We start from the raw sequence: 22,589 nt of genomic DNA, 5'->3' as shown, positions 1-22,589 counted from the left end.
ACCAAGTATTAACTATAGAGTGTGAAGACATACACAATCAAGACATCGTATTGTTTTATTTATTAATTTGGGAAAACGTCGTATAATTTTCTTTCACTTTGAAAATGCTGTAGTAGGTTGTGTAGATCTGTACGGAAAATGTAATCCTCTTTAAATCCAATTTTAAGGCAGCAAAATGTGATGACTGTGCAAGCAGTGTGCAGACTTCCATTAGGCACCGTCAGCACACGCAAATCCTGTGACAGAGTAAAATACATACTCATATACAAAATACACAAAGTGATGTAAAAGAACACATAGCTCTCTGAGAAGATGTAGGGAGGAATGAGTCATCAGAGTGCGTGCATGCAATGAAGGAGGTCTATCGATGTGTAAATAAGTTACATTAGCATTAAATCAATGCAGATATGACATGTCTGTCTACTTGGCAGTGCAGCGTGGCTGACAAGCGTCCTCACCTGGTGATACTGGGAGGATGGGTCCAGTAGACAGTAGTGGATGATGGTTGTCACTCCTTCCAGTACTGTAAGAATCAAATCTGGGGGGATGCACAGGGCCATCCACTGAGGTCTGGAAGAGGGATAGTGGGGAAAGTATAAATGAATAGTCATCATTTGGTAGAAAAAACTATTTTGCCATAAACAATTCATGTTGTCATAGAATATACAGTAACAATGTAGAATCTACAAAAGGTATTAGTCAAAGGTGGGTAATTGAGGCCACTGCTGGTCAAGAGAGCCATCTTGTGGCAGCATCACTCAACTAATTTCTTACAAACATTCCCTCTGCTACAAAGCAGCTGTAAATCTATTGCCATGGATATGTACTTAAATTAACCAATTCATACTCATAGAAATATTTCACTTCACTAGCTAGGTTCATCCAATTGGCGATAGATTTTCAGGCGAACACTCAAAAATCTGCATAAAATAACGTGTATTTTCCCACCAGTGGCGCCTCCACCAAACTGACTTGCTGTGGATAAAAATGCATGAATGATGAAGTAGAGCACATAAAAAGGTACGTTTTTTCTTAAAGGGATGGTTTGAGATTTTGCAAATGAAGCCCTTTATCTACTTTCCCAGAGCCAGATGAACTCGAGGATACCATTTTTATGTCTCCGTTTGCAGTTTGAAGGAAGTTGCTAACTAGCGTTAGCGCAATGACTGGAAGTCTATGGGAACAGCAAGCATGCCAGGTGTTCCTGTAGCGCTCAAGTCATTGCGCTAACGCTAGTTAGCATTGGCTCACAAAACTACCTCTAACTTCCTTCATACTGGATGCAGAGACAGACAAAAATGTTATCCACGAGTTCATCTGATTTTGGGGAAATAGATAAAGGGCTTCATTGCCACTATCCCTTTAAAATGTTCAAGCACCGAATAGAAATATACAGTTCAATGTGTCACCATCTCATTTTCAACTGTACCGATGGTTTTGTCACAAAAACGGTTGCGTTAAAGAGCAAATGTGCCCACTATGGTCTTGGCACGTGCGCTGTAGACAACAGTTTGCAGATACCTATATGATGACATTATTATGGAGAAAAAGCATTGATTATTATTATTATGGAGCCAAGCATCGATTATCACGTCACCAGAATAAGACCATTGATATTTATTGTAAAGGCGCACCAAGCTCATCACCGTGCACCTTCACAACCTTTTGAAGTTCGTCATAACTTATTTCATCTATAGCGTAATAAACTGCATGCTTTCTCCGAGTCGTAGTGGGAGGACCACACAAAATATCCTTGCGTGACTCCAAGTTTACTTTGGTTATTATATCAAATATTTGCGCATAAATCCACATTTTACTGACACAAAAAGGTCCCACCATGTCGAATCAACAAATTGTCCCCCGACATTTAAGAAATTGTCCCAACGTTTCCTGTTTCCATTAGCCCGGTCGTGACTTCAGGTAATTCATGAAATGGTTGGATGGAAACCTCGTTACTGACAATCTGCTTGCAATTGCCTTCACACCAGATCCTGGAACAACAATTTTTCCACTTTTACATTTCAGTTATTTAATCAGACACTTTTATCCAGAGTGACTCACAATCAGTGCATTCAACTTAAGTAGGTAGACCTAAAACACAGACAAACCCTTCAATACAGCCACTATCCCATCGTCCTGCGGACGATAAAGGTAGCAGTGGTGTGGGTTTATAATGGCTAACCAGTACTGATGGATGGATGGTTGGATATAGATGTCTCAGCACCATTTCAAATGCCTAGCCCATATGGGCTTATAAGAAACTATCCTATAGCAGTTACCTGGTGTCTGTGATGGCAGTCTCATAGCGGTACTGTTGAATGAGGTTATCCAGGTTCCTACAGAGCTGCAGTGTGACCGAGGCCACCACCCTACGCAGTACCTTGCCCATGTAGGGCAGCGTGGCCGTGATCAGGCCGATCCACTGCGGGTGCATCTTACACGCGTGGTGCTGGTGCAGCGCCCGGATCACCGCACACAGGAACATGCCCTGCGCCGTGATAGGCTGCCCGTGAAGGTACTGCAGCGACGTCATTGGCTGCTGTGGGTTCATGTGCTCCACCTCGCCTCCCAGCAGTTCGAAGCCCGACCCTGCCCCGCTACCCGTCCCTAACGTTACACCCCCTAATGTAACACCCCCTGGGATGACCACGGGCCCCCCGTCGCCCCCCTCCTCGGCGGGCACTAGGACCCTGTGCTCCAGCACCACCAGGCTCTGGAGAAGCCTCAGCAGCTGAGACTGAACGGCGCTGCAGCCGTCCATCTGATCTTCTGAGAGGTTGATGACACTGTCCTCTGAGAGACCCTCCTCCTGGGAGGTGACGTTGACGCCGGCCGCCCGCTGCTCGTGCCACTTCTGGGCCGAGAAGATGGAGGAGAGCAGGCAGTGGAGCACCACCTTCTGGACCTTACACTTGGACAGCACGTCGCTGATGAAGCTGGCGAAGCCTTTGGCCGAGCCGCCGGTCACCTTGGACAGCTCGCTGAAGAGGAGGGTGAGGACCTCCAAGCTGGTCAGCTGCATGGCCCGGTTGCCCGCCAGGTCGGTGGCGGCCGTGCCCACGTGGGCAGAGTAGTAGGAGCGCAGGAAGTAGAGGCAGAGGGAGATGATGATCTCTAGGAACATGGCGCTGCGGAACGAGTGGGAGTGGCTGTCCTGGGAGATGGGGCAGTAGAAGTCCTTACCTGGGAGGAGAAGGAGATTGAACATCACATTATTTTACATTCTAATAAGAAAACTTTAGATTGTATGGTTTTTAGGGTCTTTGTGTACATTTTAGTCATCTAGTAGCTCTTATCCAGCGCAACTTAGAATCAGCGTAATGTGTTACACCTCCGGCATACATTTTACCCATTTAGTTAATTTGTGCTTAAGTGTCTTAATCTGTTTTTTAATGCATAAAAAAATAAAATATGACTTGCCCATGACGGAGACGCGGTGTCGTGCCAGCAGGTTCTGCAGCAGTGACAGCTGGGGTGTGTAGGTGTTGTTGATGCTGGTGGTGGAGATGGCGTCCACGAAGTCCGATGGCGCCGCCCGCAGCATGGCGGCGATGGCCGAAAGGGCGTGCAGCGTGCGGGATGAGTCGTACAGCTGCAGGTAGAGCAGCACGTGCTGGTAGAGGGGGTGGATGTTGAACCGAGGTGGCGAGGCGGAAGCTCTACGCCCCACTCTCCCGTTGGGACAATTGTCCCCGCTCACGTCTCCGCCCCCACTGGGCGAGCCGGTGTCACTCTCGATCTCGGACACCTCACCTTCTCCGCAGCTGTACCAGTTCTCCAGATCCAGGCTGTCTCCGAAGAAGATGCTGGGCGGCCGGAGCTTCTCGGCCTGCAGGGCTTTCCTCTGCCTCTCCTTCCTCTTGCTCTTCTTCACCTTGGGCTTGGCGCCGGGGGACTTGTCTTGCAGACGCTCCATGATCTTACCCTTGAGGCTGAGCTGGGTGCTGCTGTGGGAGCGCTTACGGGCCCGCAGGTCCACAACGTCCAACCGGAGGCTCCGGTCGTGAGGGGTGGCAAGGCCCGAGCTGTCTGGTAGGGTCACGATGGAGGGGGACGAGCTGTGGCGAGTGATGCCCTCATGGTGCCTCTCCCCCTCCTCCCCTGTCTGGTCCGGTGGGGTGACATGGAAGAACCCCAGGGTGCCACCCGCTAACATCTCGAGGCGGTGAGAGGGGGTGTGGGGGCCCGAATCGAGCCGAAGACCGGTCAGCGTATCTGACGAGGAGCTATCGGAGTCCGTCTGCGCCCACTCTTCAGGGGGGGACGGTGTTTCAGGTGGCCCCTCCTCCTCTCCCATACCCACCACCCTGTCTATCAAGTCATTTAACACTGACAACACAGCCTCTTCTAGTGAATCCTCCTCATCAGGAACCATACTGTCTGACTCTATAAGGACAGGGACTTGGTCGGAACCACATCCGTTCACTGTGCTGCAGGTGCCGTCTGGCTCCTCGAAGCTGCCATTGTCTATGGAGGAGGAGTGCGAGCCGCTGGACTCAGAGCAATGGTGGTGGGGTTTCCCCTGCTGGTCAGGAGGATGGCAGTCACCGCTCAGCACCAGGTTCTCACTGCTCAGGCTGAGCAGGGACAGGCTGTCACTCAGAGGGTTGACTGTCAGGCAGAAGGGCTCCATGTCGCCCAATGGCAGCCCTCGGAGCCCTGACTTCAGAGAGTCCCCTGGCATCTGGCTGAAGTCTGAGAGAAGAAGATGTGACATACTGTTTATGCAAAAACATTATAGAGTCGAAATAAACCTTGAACTAGATTCACTCCAAACCAACGTTCACCAAGCGACACTGATCCTTTAGAGCTGTAGACTTTTCTTCCAGCCCAACACTAAACAATCATGAGATGAGTGTTGAATCTATTAGTGCTGGGCTGGAACAAAAGCCTGCACTGCCCTGTATCTCTTCACGACCATGGCTGTCCTGTCCACTACCATTCTAACCCGTGTCTCCCCTCTACTCACTCTCACAGATTCCCGAGTCCCTCATGTAGATGGGTTCTGAGGGGTCCTGTTCGGCCTGGGCGTTGTGGTTAGGGAACGCCTGGGCCCAGTGGCGCTGGGCCTGGACGCGCTGGATGGACACACGGTGAGTCTTGGGGTGCAGCAGCAGCAGCAGGAGGGGCTCCAGGACCCGGGCGATGTCGTGCCTCTGGAGCACCTGGTTGAGCCAGGCCCGGCCCACTGCACTGGCCGACGCATCCCAGTAACTTAGACTGTCCAGCATGATGAACAGAGACCTGGGAGGGGGAGAGAGAGAGAGAGAAAAGAAGACAGAAGATATTCATTTGTAATGGCAAAGGGGTAGCGTGTCTGTGTGTGTATATACGTGTGTAGGGCTGTTGCCATGGCTGTATTACCGCCACACCGGCAGTCATGAGTCATTACCGGTCAGAATCCATGTGACCGCTGAGTCACAGTAAATCTCCTCCTATTCTCCGCTCTGTAGTTGATGCATACATACACATGGTTAGCAGACGTTGATGCGAGTGTAGCGAAATGCTTGTGCTTCTAGTTCCGACCGTGCAGTAATATCTAACAAGTAATCTAACAATTTCACAACAACTACCTAATACACACAAGTGTAAAGGAATGAATAAGAATATGTACATATACATGAACCCAAGCCCCCCAAAAAAGCGTCAAAATAATTATTTTGTTTTGTTATACAACACATATAGCTCTGCCTACGGCTATCTTAAAGCTTAAACATATACACTGAGTGTACAAAACATTAAGGACACCTGCTCTTTCCATGACAGACTGACCAGGTAAATCCATGATCCCTTATTGATGTCACTTGTTAAATCCACTTCAAATCAGTGTAGATGAAGGGGAGGCAATAGAGACATAGAGACATGGATTGTGTATGTGTGCCATTCAGAGGGTGAATGGGCAAGACAAAAGATTTAAGTGCCTTTGAACAGCGTATGGTAGTATGTGCCAGGCGCACTGGTTTGTGCCAAGAACTGCAACGCTGCTGAGGTTCACACACTCAACAGCTTCCCATTCGGATTGAGAACGGCCCACCACCCAAAGGACATCCAGACAACTTGACAACTGTGGGAAGCATTGGATTCAACATGGGCCAGCATCCCTGTGGAACACTTGACACCTTGTGGATTCCATGCCCCAACGAATTGAGGCTGTTCTGAGGGCAAAGGGGGGTGGGGGTTTACTATCGATGTTCCCGAATAGATTTCACTTGGTTTTCGATTTTGTGGCTCAAGTGGGCTACTGTCCGTTACCAAATTAAGCAGTGGGTAGCTTACAAGGACAGGGCTGGAGTCTGGCATACATAGTTTGAGCTGGTTAATGCGTGGAGTGAAATAAATTCTTATAAGCCCACAAATTTCTACATGCAATCCCGCTGTAGCCTACAACCGGAGTAGCCTACCCGGCATGATTGAAAAAGGAACCATGGGAAAGCGCATCCTCCATTCCCTATTAGAGTGCATATGGATTACTTGTCTGTTTTCCCCTGCCCCTGTTCCTGCCTAGCTGATAATGGCACCACTCTAAATCAAAAACAATCATTCACAGTTAAAGTTGCCAAATAACTCTAAATCAAGCGTATAGGACCTCCATGTACGCACTCGCTCAATAATCGTTTGGGGAAAATGTCCTTTCTATTTTATTCAGCTAAAATCAATTATATTCGTATAACTCTAAAATAATATATTATAAAATAATGGTTTGGGAATTATAAGCACATCTTGTCTGCTCAATGAACTAGTCGACAGCCTAGGCTGCCATTCTATGCTATTCAGTCCTTCTGAAATACATTTAATTCATATCACTTTTCTTAATGGATTTATTGTGATGGTGTATATTAATAATCCACCGAGCGTCAATCTAAGTAACGTCATTTAAAAAAAAGTCCCTATCAAAATCGGTCAGATTATGCTAGAGACATGTTTTTTGCATGGGCTGCATCGCAATCCTTCCAATGTCGGCCATCCGCATCTGTGGTGGAAGGTGGCCGAGCTACAGCGGTGTTTGTCGGACCATGAGACATCCCGAAAATCGGTACTCTCGCAAAAACATCTGTAGCGTCCGAACGGTATGTGTGCATGCGTGCGTGTGTGTGTGTGTGAGAGAGAGACAGAAAAAGAGCATGAGACATGTATTACATGAATATATTAGCAGCTGTTTTGTCCACCCCTGACAAAACCAAACTTTACAGTGGGGCGTCAATAGAGAGGGAAGGCCTACCTGTCAAAGGTGCGGTTGAAAGGGGAAGACTTGGTGATGTTCAAGTCTCTGGTCAGATGCCAAAGCACAGAGAACTTCACATGGGCTTCAAGACGGATTTTCTGAGAAAACGCACAGAAAGCTTACATGACGTGTGTGGAACGCGTGTGTGTCGGAGCAAATTCCTTCAGGCATACAGAATTCTTACAAGCATACGATGAAGCTGTGCGTGTTCCTATGTGTCTGACTGCATGTGTACGGCGCTGACCAACCTTGTCTCTGTGCATGAGCCGCTGGCTGATGACGTCCTCACAGGTGCTGGAGGAGGGCACCAGGTTGTGGAGCTGGTAGAAGAGCTCCACGCTGCGCTGGTGGTGCTGAGGGGTCCTCTCCCCCAGCTGTCCCCACAGGATAAGGGCCACACTCTGGAGAGGTGAGGGGGAAGGAGGAAGTGTTAGAGAATTATCTAAAGCTTCCAAGATGTATCATGGTGAGCAACAGAGAGATTTCTTAGCATAGGTTTATTACCATTTATCATGCTGAAAAATGTATTCATCAACATACGTTTCTACCATTTATTATGCTGAAAAACAGATTTATCAACATCAATTTCAACCATTTACCATGGTGAGCAATGGCGAAGAGATCAAAAGTTTCTTCCATTTATCATGCTGAGCTACATTCTGTGTTCTCTGTACTGAACCACCTCTAAACATCTCAACCATATCAGATGCAAATAAGCCACAAATCTCCTCCCTGTGACTTACCTTGAAGAAGTCTGTCTTCTCTGCGATGTACTTCAGGATTCCCTGCGTGAGTGGGGGCCTGATCACCACAGCAACGCGGCCCTGGCTGGGGCTCATGGGCTGGGTGGAGTCGGGGTTGCCTCCAGCGATGCTGCCCTCGGCGGTGACCATGGCGACAGACTGGGTGAGGCCCACCAGGTCCATGACCAGGGATATGGCCACGCCCTGGACGCTGAAGTCACTGGCCAGGCAGCAGGCGTCCATCAGGGTCTGCAGCCACACGGCAGGACACATCTGCTCGCTGTCTGCAGGAGAGAATAGAAACGATACTGTATTGAGAGAAGGGGAGAAGACATACAACAGTAAATAGCTGTAGTCCAGACGTGCTCATCTAACACAAAGGGGAGAGACCATATGCTTAACATATGGAGAAGGGTATAGGATTATCATATTAAACTGAAATGTAGTTAAACGCTTCTCCAGCCATAGTGAAAATCTGTTAATCTGCACAGAGCCTGTACTGTAACTCAAACGTGGTCAGTCTGTCTGTCTGTCTTACCAGTCTGCTCCTTAGGCGGGGGCGTTGACTTGAGGTTGCCCTCGGCAATGTAGACAGGGAAGCTGGAGCACTCCAGGAAGAGCTGGCAGGCAGCAGTAAAGGCCGCCAGACACTCTCTTTGCCCCGGGACCTCGACCACATCACGCCCGTTGTGCTGGGCACCGCCCTCTGGTTCCGCTCGCACCACATCGCTCCTCTCGCCCCCAGCTCCCTCTACCATCCCCGGGGTGATGTAAAGGGTGACCAGGCGGGAGAGGAAGTGCTGGAAGTGCTCCAGGCAGCACTGCATGACAGGCTTGTCCTGCGGCTTGTTCTGGGAGGCTGGGAGGGAGCTGCTGCAGCCCATCTTGAGGGAAGGCAGAGCGGGTGCTGGTTCCTCAGAGGCCTGGTACTGGACAAAGTCTGTGAAGCCACTCTCGGAGGAGCGACTGCTGTTGGGGTTCTCCCCTGTCTCAAACACCTCGCCGCTGGGGAGCTCCAGAGTAGAGGGCAAGGGCTGGGGAGAGAGAGCAGGAAGAAGAAGAGGTCAAACAGAGACAGCAACAATACATATCAAGAGTGGAAACAAAAGGCGTCCGTGTTAAAAAAGCTGGAAACCGAAAACAGTACCCTACAGTGAACAAATTGACCGTGTAACAAGGGCAGGGATCCTAATCATTCTAACCAGGCCTGTTTTAGGATGGTCAGTGGGGACCAAAGTGCATCAGGTCAAGATAAGAGTGCAGGTCTCTCAGGAGATTAGGAGGGAGAGGATTTCTAAGCACAGACACTCCCTGACTGACAGACCCCCCCCCCCCCCCCACAGCACAGACAGGGAAGTTCACAGCTGTTGCCCCAAACTGAATGGCCTCCTCTACTACACCCTACATACAGCTCCCTCCCTGCATCATGCCAGTCAGCTTAGGACAGATCGACAGACAGCCCCACTCCCACATTGCCATGCCACAAGACAGCCCCAGGGCATTCCCAGCATGCAGTGCAGCAGGCTGAGGCTACACATTCTGGCGCCAGGACTCAGATGGCAAACTACGTCCTGTAAATGTCCCCAGGAGGGTAGCTGGAGAACAGGAGGAAGGGAGAGGGGGGGATGGATAGAGCGGAAGGGAGGGAAGCCTTCCACACCAATGGAGCAGACAGACCCAAGGGGAAACCATAGGGTAGGCTGATCCTCCTCGGAGAGAAAGAGGGGCTCAGCTGTTTGTTAGTTACCACTTGTGTGTGTCTCTATGTGCCCCCCTCCCCTGCACCTTTCCCATGCCTCTACCATCCAGCCTAGGATTCTGTCAGCTTTTAGTCAAGCCTTAATGAGCACTGAAACACTCTACCAGACCGCCAGGTAACAGACGGGGGGGGGGGGAGAAAGTACACTGATCCCAGCTTCTAACACCTCTGTCTGGGGAGAGAGGGAGGGACAGTTCTCCAGCTACCCTCCAGTCCTGGAGCGGGGACCACCCAGCCAAATTGAGGGGGTAGAGGGGTGGGGGCCAGCTCTGGGACCAGGGGACACCATGAGGGCCTTGGATGATTGTTTATGTTTTTGAGGGTGAGGGAAGCAGACCAAACTGCTGTCGTCTCTGCTAGGTCAACAACAGAGGAGCCCTGCTCTGATGACTTTATTTGGCAGGAAGTGACATTCGTGTACTATCAAAGGTAGTCAGTCATCAGCTTGGAACTGAAAGATGGACAAAGTTTTCATTTTCAAAGTGAGAATCAATGAACGTGGGTGTGTAGGGGGATGTATGTTTGCTTTGAACGTAATTTGGTTCCATTTCATCTCCGCTGGACAAAGACAAAAGGCAAAAACGATTTAACCTTCGCATGGATTTCACATAATGTTCAGAGATAAAAGGAACCGTGTTCTTTTATGATCAACCAAACGCTCAGAGACATTATGCTAAAGCAAACTGTGTGAAGGCAGGGAAGAACTAGGATGACAACAGGATGCTTTCAGACTTGGCAGAGGTCATGATTAAAGCTCATTCATCACCACCAAAAGCTTTACAGGAGCAAATGGAACTGGGTTAAAAGCATAAGTCAGGATAGACAGTTGGTTATGTCATGAAAAGGTAGCCTATAGATTATCCTTATTACCTGGGAAATGTCTACACAAAATATTGATTCGTCATAAATCTAAGCATCTATTTTACATACATTTAAACAACAAAAGCTATAGAATATGCTCTGGCTGTAACAACCAAGGTTAATCTAACTCCTATAGGTGTCCCGGACTGGGGCACCATCTCAGTACTTCTTACCCGTTTCTCCTCCTTAGCAGAGACTGTGGAGGCGAGGGGGCCCGTGGGCAGAGACAGGGGGGACACCAGGGGGGGCTGCACCTTGCTGAGGATCTTGGAGCAGAGGCGCAGGCAGTGGGTGAGCTCCCCAAGGCCCAGGGCCGGGAGGTGAGAGGTCAGGGCAGACACCATACGCAGCAGCAGCTGGGGAAGGTGCTCCGTCTGGATCTCTATGTAGGTCTCCTGAAGGGAGGAGGAAGAGGAGGGTGAGAGGGCTCTGGAGAATAGGGGAGTCGCCCGGTGATTGGAGATGGAAATTAGATGCCTAGATTCATCTGGTACAATGCATCACATTACCTGATTTGTGTTTTAATTGTAAATAGTCCCTGTCGAATAAACGTAATAAAATAAATAGGCAGCATCAAGTATGTCTGAGAAAGCTCTTGTTGGAGATTGATGTAATTAAAATCCGAATCCGAATCTATATTAGTTATTTATTATTATTAGTTTATCAGTACAACGCTGTGTTTAGCCTCGGTTCTTTAAAATAAGTCTACATATTAGAGAAATAATGTGGTTGTTTTGGACCCAGTACAGCGTCCAATGAGTTGGGGGGGGGGGGGTACCCCCGCCCCAAGGAGGGAAAGGTTGTATAACTGAATGCAAAAAAATCAAATGTGTCTGAATACTTATGTCAATGAGATATATTTCTGTATTTCATTTTCAATAAATTTGCAACACATTCTATGAACATGTTTTCACTTTGTCATTATGGGGTATTGTGTGTAAATGGGCGAGAGAAAAAAATCTATATAATCCATTTTGAATTCAGGCGTAAACAACAAAATGTGGAATAAGTCAAGGGGTATAAATACTTTCTGAAGGCATTGTAAATCATTCCATCAAGACAAAAAATGAAAGCAAGGCAAAAAACTGTTACATTTCTTTCTTTTTTTCTTGCCTGCTGCATCTCGGGCTCTGTAGTAGACACTGTTTTTCTTTAATCAGAATCCAACAGTTCTTACCTTTCCAACAGTACTAAGCATGTGCTTGTAGGACTTACAGTTTTGAAACTTAAAATGTATAGTGCCTTCAGAAAGTATTCACACCCCTTTTTCCACATTTTGTTGTGTTACAGCCTGCATTGAGATTGTGTCACTGGCTAGGACTAGGGAGGTCTTTTTGTTAATAAAAATAAATGGAATATAGCTAAGCACTGGCAAAATCCTAGAGGAAAGCCTGGTCCAGTCTGCTTTTAGAAATGTTTGGTTGGTTAAAAATGAAAAGCTGAAATGTCTTGAGTCAATAAGAATTCAACCCTCTTGTTATGGCCAGCTTAAAGAAATTTAGGAGTAAAAATATTCTTAACAAGTCACATAAGTTGAATGGACTCACTGTGTGCAATAAGTGTTTAACATGCTTTTTAAACAACTACCCCATCTCTGTACAATTATCTAAGGTCCCTCAGTCCAGCAGTGAATTTCGTGCACAGATTCAACCACAAAGACCAGGGAGTTTTTCCAAGAAAGGCACCTATTGGTAGATGGGTAAAAAAAAAAAAAAAAAAAAGACATTCGAATATCCCTCTGAGACTGGTGTCAGTTATTCATTTTACACTCACTACAAAGATACAGGTGCTCTTCCCAAATCAGTTGCCAGAGGGGAAGGAAAACCCTCAGGGATATTACCATGAGGCCAATGGTGATGTTAAAACATTTACAGAGTTGAATGGCTGTGATAGGAGATAACTGAGTGCAGCTTTAACACTAACATAAATCCAAAATACTAAAGCTTGTACAAAACATAAATATTCCAAATCATGCATCCTGTTTTTAATAAGGCACTAGTAATACTGCAAGAAATGTGGCAAAGAAATTAACTTTTTGTCCTGAATACAAAGCATGATGTTTGGGGCAAATCCAACACAACCCATCACCGAATACCACTCTTCATATTTTGAAGCATGGAGGCGGCTGCATCATGTTATGGACTAGTGAGTTTTTTGGGGGATAAAAATAAACAGAACATAGCTAGGCACAGGCAAAATCCTTGAGGAAAACCTGGTTCAGTCTGCAATCCAACAGACACTGGAAGACAAATTCACCTTTCAGCAGGACAATAAATTAAAACACAAGGCCATATCTACAATGGAGTTGCTGACCAAGATAACATTAAATGTTCCTGAGAGGCCTAGTTACAGTTGACTTAAATTGGCTTGAAAATCTATGGCTAGACTTGAAAATGGCTGTCTAGCGATGATCACCAACCAAGTTGACAGAGCTTGAAGAATTTTTAAAAGAATAAGGTGCAAATATTGTACAATACAGGTGTGAAAAGCTTACCCAGAAAGAGACAAAGCTATAATCGCTGCCAAAGGTGATTCTAACATGTATTGACTCAAGGGGTCTAATCAAGATATATTATTGTTTTATTTTCCATTTTAAAAAATTATTCGACTTTGACATGAGTATTTTGTGTTGGTCCTTGACAAAAAATTACAACCAAATCAATTTTAATCCCACTTTGTAAAAAAAACTACATTTGGAAAAGGTCAAGGGTTGAGAACACTTTCTGAAAGCATTGTATTTTATGAGGGTAGTACACAATATTACGCGTTGTTTTAGAAAAAGCCATCAGAGGCCGTCAAAGTTTAAGAGGTTAGACCCTTTGAAAAATACAACCCTCACTAAAATATTTAATCATGAGCAGGCTTCCTCAAATCATTGTAATCTTACATTGTACCTTTTCCTTGAATGTTGTAATGGGCATTTTGTTTACAAATGACATTTAAAAAAGTAATGCTAAAACAAAACAATGGGCAAATGAAGAATAAACAAACGTGAAATGTTCAAAAAGCCATAGGCTACTTCTTAAAATACGTGAGCAATGGGAGCATATTATTCTGTGCATGCAGGACAATGACAAACCAGGCTGAAATTTCATTTTCACAACATCCCCCCCAAACTATGAATATATATACAGTATATTCCTACAAAAAAATCCCAATTCTATTGGACTAGGTAGAAATTCCACCATATTCCCAATAATACAGGCCTATTTCACTCACTCTGGAGTACAATAACCATATTCAAAGCCAGAAAAATAACAGAAATGAAAAATTGGCTTTAGGTATGTTGCTGGGACGTTGCTAAAATGTTATCCAAGCCATAGTAAACCAGGCAGGCGGGATGAAGGGTGAAGAAGCAGGAGACAGCAGTACTTTACCTGGCAGATTACCCTCATGCTTCTAGTAGGCTTCAGGGAGAGAGAGCAGATAGATTGAACAGACAGGAGCAAGCAGAGCACAGGCCAGAGGACACTTTGTATGCAGAACATACCCACGCACAGAAACATCTGCACGCACGCACACCTGCGACCGGCCGCAAGCAATCGCTCACACACCACACACACAGACAGTAATACAGGTGTCAGTGGCTTTCCAACCTACTCAGATTGGAAATGAAGAGAAGCATTCTCTCTACTAGAAGATGTAATGACACTAAAGAAGACAGGCAGGTCTAGAACCTGTTAAATGCATTGTGCGCACGCACGCACACACACACACACACACACAGATAAAAAGACAGCACACACCATAAGGGATTGCTATTAGCACTCACATTCAGAAACTGACTTATAATTAGTAAATATTGTATTGTATGAGTGCTGATATTTCAATGGCTGTTGTTCTGTATAGAGAGACTACAGTCTGAGTGAGAAAGGAAGGCGGGGTGAGAAGTGTGTGTGTGTGTCTCACCAAGGACACAATGTCCAGTAGGAAGTCCACCAGCTGACAGAACTCCACCAATGAGAGTCCTGAGGACTCTGTGCTCCCAGCATTCCCTGGTCCATTTTTTGCCTTCCTGCAAGATGGACAGAGTGACCCGTTTACATCAAACTCAGCTCTCCCATTTACAAACACAAAACAGGATGGCGTTCATCCCACAAAAAAAAAAACGGAGTAAAACTTGTCCAATAAGAAATGCTTAACTTTACTGTCTGTTGCGAAACATTTTGCTACGGTGTGGCCTAATGAACACCGACTCGGGTTCTATCTCGCCATCTTACCACGTCAGCATACACACATGGAGCAGCACATACACACAGACCTGCAGCAGTCCTCCAACCAGCGAGCGATGTAGTCCCACATGTAGTACGGCTCAAAAGAGTTGAACAGGAGATTGGCCGTTTTGATAAGCTCTGCAGTTTTCTTGTTCTCTCGCAGTTTGCTGAGGGAAACGATCAATGCGACCCTTAGCTTACAATGGTTATTAAAGCGTTTGGCTTTTTTCATGTGTTTAGTGTTACACACACACACACACACACACACACACACACACACACACACACACACACACACACACACACACACACACACACACACACACACGCTGGCCAACCTGCTGAGATGAGCATGGTCCTTGCTGAACGGGTGGTGGTTCTGCAGGTCCAGCTCTGCTCGGCACTGTGTGTGTAATGTCCTGAACACCTCGATCAGAACGTCCTCCAGGATGGCTGGTCCTGGAACACACAGGATTACAAATCAGTCACTGATCATGGCCATTTACAAATGTATCTAGAACAGTCACAGGGAAATAGGGTCATTAGGCACCAAATGGAAGGAAATGGACTGAAACGTGGAGGGACTACCTGGATTTGTCCAATAAGAAGTGCTAATTTTTGTTGTCTGCTGTGAAATGTCACTATGATCAAAATGTTGTGTGTGTTCTATTCAGTGTGTAACAGTGACATGAATGGTATGTGTTGCATTGATCTGATGGGTGTAGTAATATACCGTACCGAGTTCAGGTTTGTCCAGCAGGCTGATGAGAATGCGGAAAGGCTTGAGGTCATGCATCAGGACGCTCTCCTCCTCCCCGCCTCGGGCCTTCCCTTGCAGGATCCCCACCATTGCCTGCACACACAGGGTCAAAACTTCTGGATCAAAAACGCATTCAAAAACTACACAACGACCAAAGCAACTCCCGAGACAGACTGCAGAACATGGACTCAGCTGGTTAGCTATCTAGTTTCTGGTTGGGATTACATTTTTGGGTTAGGGCCGGGGGACATTTTCCACAGCAAGTCTTCTTTTTGTCCTTCGGTGTGTGTGTGTGTGTGTGTGTGAATTTCACGCCTCGTCTAACACAGAAGGGGATGGGGCCCACGGAACAGACGGTCCCTGCAGTAGCCCCATTTCCCAGCGGGGGGAGACCCAACAAGTGTCGATGAACAGATGGCAGATGAACAAATTAAAGCCCTGGTCTGTCTGTCCCAACCCCTGGAGTAACAGGATACATCACATGTAGGCCCCGCCGTCATAAGGGACAATGCTGTTGGAGCGTGACACTGCATTACAAGGGGGAATAGTGTGTGAGTGTGTGATCGTGGCCCAGGCATGGAGCAGATTTTGGGAGAGCTTCAAAGGGAAGGCCCCTGGGATTAGGAGGGGTGACGAAGAAGGGGGCTACAGGCATTACAGGCAAACCCCTAAGGGTGTGTGTGTGTGTAGGTAGGGGGGTAGTTTAGAGATTGAAAGGGGGCACAGAGGGGGAGCAGTAGGGGTATGAATTTCACCTGCTGAAAAATGTAAGGCCTTGCTCCCTTTCAGAAGACCCACTCAAACTTTGAGGTCTTTGAAAATAATAATTTATGCAAATAGCTGTGTGTGAGTGTGAGTGTGTATGTGGGTGGGTTTGTGTGCGTACAAGTCGTACCTGGACCAGCATGTCCTTGGAGTAGGTATTGAAATAGTGGGTAGCGTGGTCTTCAGGGTTGCTCTGTCGAGAGCTGCGAGGGCCTGTCCTCACACCATTGTTGTCAAAGCCTAGGAGCACAGTACACACACACACACACACACACACACACAATTTGACGAAAGACAAGGGAGAAGAGGGTGGGGTGAGATTGAGTTACCAGTCATTTAGCAAACAAACAAGCTTTTCTGAGTGTAAAAACATGAGCCCTGCTCAGCCAAGCAGACACTTACCAGCATTTTTTTATCCACAGCGAGTAGGACGCAAATAAGACAAAACAAAGTAGGGAAATAAGCACTGGGATATATGACTACAAAACATGTTACTGCACAAGACATATATGGCCAGATGATCATTCCAACAGCTCAACTTTACGAAGTTGTACAGAACGCATGCAGTTGTATGTATGTGTGCATGTGCTTGTTTGTGCATGTGTACCAGGGTTCCCATTATGAAAATGTGGCGCCGGACATTTGACTGGCAGCACTTTAATTTACCGGAAATATACTGGACCAATATGCATTGGGTGCATGACCTGATTAGGGCTTCCACCCACGGTGATCAGAATGACATAAATCACATTTTGATTATGGTATTTCGTAATAATTCCTATTCACCCCAGACTTGACTGCCCTTGGCCAGCACAAAAAACATCCTGTGGCGTTCTGCTTTTAGCATTGAATAGCTCCCTCAATATGCGACTTTTCAGGGAAGTCAGGAAGCAATATACTCAGTCAGTTAGGAAAGCTAAGGCTAGCTTTTTCAAACAGAAATTTGCTTCCTGTAGCACTAATTCCAAAAAGGTTTGGGACACTGTAAAGTCAATGGAGAATAAGAGCACCTCCTCCCAGCTTTCCACTGCACTGAGGCTAGGAAACACTGTCACCACCGATAAATCTACAATAATCGCAACGCGCACCAGGCAGTAGGTTAGGCGTGAATGTTCGTTCCATAATGCAATTAGTGGGAAAACACAGTTGTCGAAATCTCAACGCACATTGTAGTGGTTTCATGTGACAGGGGAGATCTAATATGCAGCCACTAGCATGGGTTGCTGATATGACTAGGTTTGCGCCTTTGGCTACTGGACAACGAAAGAAAGTTGAAAATACCTGCTCTTTCCATGACAGACTAACCAGGTGAAGGCTATGATTCCTTATTGATGTCGCTTGTTAAATCCACTTCAAATCAGTGTAGATGAAAGGGAGGAGACAGGTTAAAGAAGGATTTTTAAGCCTTGAGACACAGATTGTGTGTGTGCCATTCAGAGGGTGAATGGGCAAGACAAAAGATTGAAGTGCCTTTGAACAGGGTATGGTGGTAGGTGCCAGGCGCACCGGTTTGTGTCAAGAGCTGCAACGATGCTGGGTTTTTCACACTCAACAGTTTCCTGTGTGTATCAAGAATGGTCCACCAGCCAAACGACATCCAGCCAACTTGACACAACTCATTGCAGATTGGTGTGACACACTGATGAAGCCTGCCTTCCATTGCCTATGCCTTCGCTGTTTGAGATGCTGTAGCAGCAGCTATCGCACTGTCTGACAGATTCTCCACTAAAAGGCTCTGAATGCTGTACGCATGTGATAAATAGGATACATAACAAATATACTTGTACACATGCCAATTTAATTCCACTAAATTATGCAAATTAACTTATAGACCGATAAGCCTGACCAGTGAAATGTATTTACATAGACTGGTATTTCCATCACTGAATAGGCCAAAAAGCATTATTTCACAATGGGATTTTTTTCTTCTTCTCCTGGACAATTGGCCGGCGTCAATTTTATTCATCGGATTTTCAAAAAAATGTGTCTGCCAAAAGCCAGCTATTACCGGCTAACGGAAACCATTGCGTGTGCGTGAGTGTGTCTTTTACCCAGCAGCCAGGCGTATAGTCTGCGGTTGAGTGACATGTCCCTCCTCAGAACCACGTGCAGCGCTGCAGAGAGAATCCGAATCATATCTGGACGGGTGGCCTGGAACAGCAAATCACACAACAAAAATAAGGAAATAATAGCAGAGGTCAGATGAGTTCTGACTTAGAAGAAAGGATGCCGTAATTTGGGATGATTGGGCTCTGAGGCACATTGTGCTTCGATGATTGAATGGAGAGGTGAAAGGCCAAACAAGCATCCACTGAGTCACCGCATGCTCTCTCTCCCTCTAACTGGATGTCGAATAGCCTCATTATCAAGAATGGCCAGTTCCCAAAAGTGCTGTGACTGCTGTCTTGTGTGCTGAGCAGTGCTGACAGAGTTGCGCAGATCTGTCCTTACCTGACTCATGTGAAATGGGAAGCAGAAGAGGATCAGGTCCAGGGTGCTCCTCTGGACCAGAACACTGGAGTCCTGCACCGATGTGCTGACTGCCTCCACCTGCAGGGTGCGACACAACACACAGGGTTAAATCAAGCCCATTTACATCTATCTAATGTACTGCAAATAAATTAGTGATTATGTAGAATTTCAGAACAACCAGACTAGGTTGACTGCTATTGCATTTTCGGCTTGTTCTTGTTCCTCAGGAAAAAATTAGGGCCCAAAGTTGTTTCTGTTTTTTTATTAGGAAAAACTCCTGGCCCTACTCAATACAAGTTCACATGACTTAATTTCTCAGTCTGCATCATGAATACACTACCAATGATTTCTAAATATTCCCCAAACTCAGGCACTTCAAGCTCTACTTGGTGTGTGTGTGTGTGTGTGTGTGTGTGTGTGTGTGTGTGTGTGTGTAAGTAAGTAACTTGGGGGTTGGGATAAAGGAAAAAGATAAGGGTCTCTGAAAACGATTCTTCTTTTCGTGTACCATGAGCTCGATGTCGCTGCCCATGACGTAGAGCTGGTCCTCCATGGAGAGTTTGCGGTTGAGGTGCAGCAGAACAAAGGTGACCCCAGGCAGACGCACGGCGGGGCTGGTCAGGATGCTGCCCCAGAGGGCGCTGTAGAAGGCCGACTGCTCCACCGCCGCAGCCACCTTCTCCAGCAACGTGTTGGTCCTGGAGAGGATTGCATTGAATTGAAATAAATGAATTTGGGATGCATACATTGACAAGACAATTGAATCCCAGATGATTGAATTGTTACTAAGGTTGATTCTGACTGAATATATATATTATTATTTTTGTTCTAGTAATTAGCAATTCACTTCATTCAATGACATACATTTCTTTCTCCAGCCCTCCATCTCTTACCTATCATAGTATTCAGAGCCCTCCTCCAGACCCGGTAGTACCCCAGTCAGCAGCCCCTGCAGGCCAGGTTTGAGGGTCTTTCCCAGGGGCAGGTAGTAGGTCTCATACAGGCCCAGCAGCACCGGCTTCACAGACATAGCAGCATTGGAGAGTAGAGGGAACAGCCCAGAGCTGAAACAGAAAGCAGGGGACAGGTTTTAGGCGGTGGGGTAATAGAGTAAAGGGGAAATTATAGGGTTGATAGGTCAACTGAAGAAAAGTAACTATTGAACAAAATCCACATGCATTATTTTTATTCTCTAACTAGTTCAAAGGAGATGGATTGAGGGTAAGGCCCTGCGATAGACTAGTGTTCTGTTCAGGGGGTGTACTTGTACATCAAGCTGCCTCACGCTATAGAAACAGGAGAAACAGGCTCCTGCCCTATGGACCATTCTGGCTTGGACAAGGCTTATTTACTTACTTTACTAGTTCAAACTCAGTTTATGACATGTTTGCCAGTTACAATAAAGCTACTGTTCTTCTCTACTACTACTACTGTCCTAAACAAGTATTGACATCCTGTAGCCTAGACGGTACCTGTAGAGGAAGAGGTCTTTGGCCAGCCTCTTGGGCCCTATGATCTTGAAGATGATCTCGTAGGTCTCCAGGGCCTTGCGGTGCACCCCGCTGGGCAGAGCTGGGTGGAGGCATTGAGCCAGACGCTTGCCTATTGTCAGCTTCTTGGGCACCAGCTGGTACTTGGCATTGCTTTGCAATACCTGAGAAACAGATTCAAACATCAGACGTGGGGTACCAGAGGCCAATCTAGATCTTTCCACAATAGCTGGCAGTAAAAAAAAAAAAAATGCATTTAGTGCATTAGAGAATATGCAGATACAGTTTTAATTGCTGATGTGGTCATTGTGTATCCATTCCAAACCAAAATGTACATATGTGAAATATCCAAACAGGTAAATGTTTGTCGTCGTTACCTTGTTGAGTTTGCCCAGTGCAGAGATGAGATCTGCCCATTCACTGGAGTACTCAAAGTTCTTGAGGGCTTTGTCCACAGCCGCCACATAATTCCTGTACTTGGAGTCACTGAGCAGCTCCACTTCCTCTGCATTCATCCTCCTGGGTGGTTATTCTACTTGCCAACACCAGGCTCGCTACTTGCCAACACCAGGCTCACATACACACATCACACCTGGAGAATGAGTAAGGGGGGGGGGGTCGTCACTCTGAGTCATAGTGAGTGATTAATCAGCACGTTACATATGGAAGCATTAGTCTCAAACTACATGTGTCCTTAATGTGCAGGCCAGTGCCAGTCAATCTGTCAGAATGAGAGTTACAGAGGAGAAGCACATGGGTTGATGATGGTGCACAGATGGAGCTGTTTATTGACCAGTCATGTACAAATGACAAATGTTTATTAGGAGCAAAGTCTGACAGATTACAATAATTTGATAAGGTTAATGTTGGCATGTGAAGATAGTGCTAAATTATTAGTGTCTTCTTCCAGACATGTCTTAGTGAAACAGATGCCTTAGGGATGGGAGAGGTAGATAGATGTGCTTCAACAGACAATATAGAAGTCAAGTGAACAAAGAGCTGAACAGAGAGAGATGTACATGAGAGGGTTGGGTTCCAACTAAAATCAAATCACATTTTATTTGTCACACACTTCATAGACAACAGGTGTAGACTAACAGTGAAATGCTTACTTATGGATCAATTTCCAACAAAGCAGAGTTAAAGATAAAACGAATAATAATAGTAAAGAAATAGTGGCACAGTGAACAGCAAATAAAAATAATGACTAAAAATAACATGCCTATATATAGGGAGTACCAGTACAATGTCATCCTTTCACCAAAAACAGATTTTTCATGAAATTTTTATCCAAGGCAGAAACCTAAATTCCTCCCACCTGGTAATCAAGGATGCATGCATCACATGACAGTCCTGCCCAGTGCCTCACAATGTAATGTGTTCTTGGTGGGGCGGGCGACACAGGAAACTAAATGACAGCCCTGGTCTTTGAAGTTGCAGCTATATGGATCTGTATCTAGTTGTCAAGAGTTGAAATATTTGGCAGGAGACAGCCTCATTTTAATGACACACCAACTAGATATACTGACAATAACAATATAATGACATGCAAATTATAAAACGTAAGATCAAACTAGCTAGCAAGTCACCTATTTAAAAAGATGGACACAAAAAAATATGATTCATTTCTAAAGCTAACAACGTTAAACACTTATCAAGGCATCTGACATAACTCGCAACCAAACATGAATGACATCACCTATCGTAATAAGTCATGCGTGGTCAACAATACCGAAACCTGCCCTCCGTGTAAATGTGCTAGCTTGCTAACTCAGTCAAGGCAGGGCTACAATAGTACCAAGTAACTTAGTTAGATGTAACGTTACAGCCACACTAACTCCCGATGTTTCCCAAAACTAGCATAGCAACGACTGTCTGTTATTTATCGGCCGCGACAGTCGACGATAAATGCTTACCGTTAGAAGGATATTTGTAAACCACTGTCACTAAATTATGTATCCCGCATGACGAATTAAAAAAAAACAATTCAGCCAGCGCTAATTGGTTCAGTGGGAAATGTATCCTTGATAGCTATGTAGGTATTATTGATGATGGTGCTGCCGGGCCCCCGGTGTCGACTCGGTTAAACCGTGTCACTTGTCAAGTAAGCATTCAACGCTCACGGGTTAAATAATAATTGTATCCTACATATTTTAAGATGGAGATGTCTTTGCCTTTGATTGAAAAACAAACCAACATCAAAACCTACGTCCAGGTTAACAAAGCCAAACAATCCCGTTTACAGTTGTCCCAGACTGCATTGCAGATTGCGGCACGTCTACTTCATTTGTCCGACTGCAATC

General features: G+C 46.1%; 1 protein-coding gene across 7 annotated transcripts in view; it reads right to left on the bottom strand.

Moving 5' to 3' along the window:
• Positions 1-22,552, bottom strand: part of dop1a (DOP1 leucine zipper like protein A) — a 34,939-nt gene extending 12,387 nt beyond the window's left edge. The window contains exons 1-22 of one of the 7 annotated variants that reach the window (XR_003872393.1): positions 22,203-22,552; positions 20,664-20,878; positions 20,269-20,450; positions 19,690-19,860; positions 19,305-19,494; positions 18,776-18,874; positions 18,376-18,475; positions 16,455-16,564; positions 15,538-15,652; positions 15,138-15,258; positions 14,847-14,966; positions 14,495-14,600; positions 13,963-13,992; positions 10,759-10,980; positions 8,504-8,999; positions 7,966-8,273; positions 7,471-7,623; positions 7,220-7,320; positions 4,970-5,244; positions 3,421-4,695; positions 2,280-3,183; positions 459-570 (exon numbers count right to left, since the gene is read on the bottom strand). Coding sequence is in view for 6 of the 7 variants with exons in the window: in XM_029738084.1 (XP_029593944.1) it covers positions 459-570; positions 2,280-3,183; positions 3,421-4,695; positions 4,970-5,244; positions 7,220-7,320; positions 7,471-7,623; positions 7,966-8,273; positions 8,504-8,999; positions 10,759-10,980; positions 13,963-13,992; positions 14,495-14,600; positions 14,847-14,966; positions 15,138-15,258; positions 15,538-15,652; positions 16,455-16,564; positions 18,376-18,475; positions 18,776-18,874; positions 19,305-19,494; positions 19,690-19,860; positions 20,269-20,450; positions 20,664-20,801 (5,328 nt within the window). In the remaining variant the exon portion in view is untranslated. Of the gene's footprint in view, positions 1-458; positions 571-2,279; positions 3,184-3,420; positions 4,696-4,969; positions 5,245-7,219; positions 7,321-7,470; positions 7,624-7,965; positions 8,274-8,503; positions 9,000-10,758; positions 10,981-13,962; positions 13,993-14,494; positions 14,601-14,846; positions 14,967-15,137; positions 15,259-15,537; positions 15,653-16,454; positions 16,565-18,375; positions 18,476-18,775; positions 18,875-19,304; positions 19,495-19,689; positions 19,861-20,268; positions 20,451-20,663; positions 20,879-21,604 lie in introns of all 7 variants that reach the window. The other 6 variants (XM_029738084.1, XM_029738085.1, XM_029738086.1 and 3 more) reach the window with 6 other exon arrangements.
• Between the last annotated feature and the right edge of the window lie 37 nt (positions 22,553-22,589).

The sequence above is a fragment of the Salmo trutta genome, chromosome 37 (genome assembly GCF_901001165.1).
Source record: "Salmo trutta chromosome 37, fSalTru1.1, whole genome shotgun sequence".
NCBI lineage: Eukaryota > Metazoa > Chordata > Actinopteri > Salmoniformes > Salmonidae > Salmo > Salmo trutta.
The sequence above is the reverse complement of the archived record's forward strand: the minus strand, read 5'-3'. Positions and strand labels throughout refer to the sequence as shown.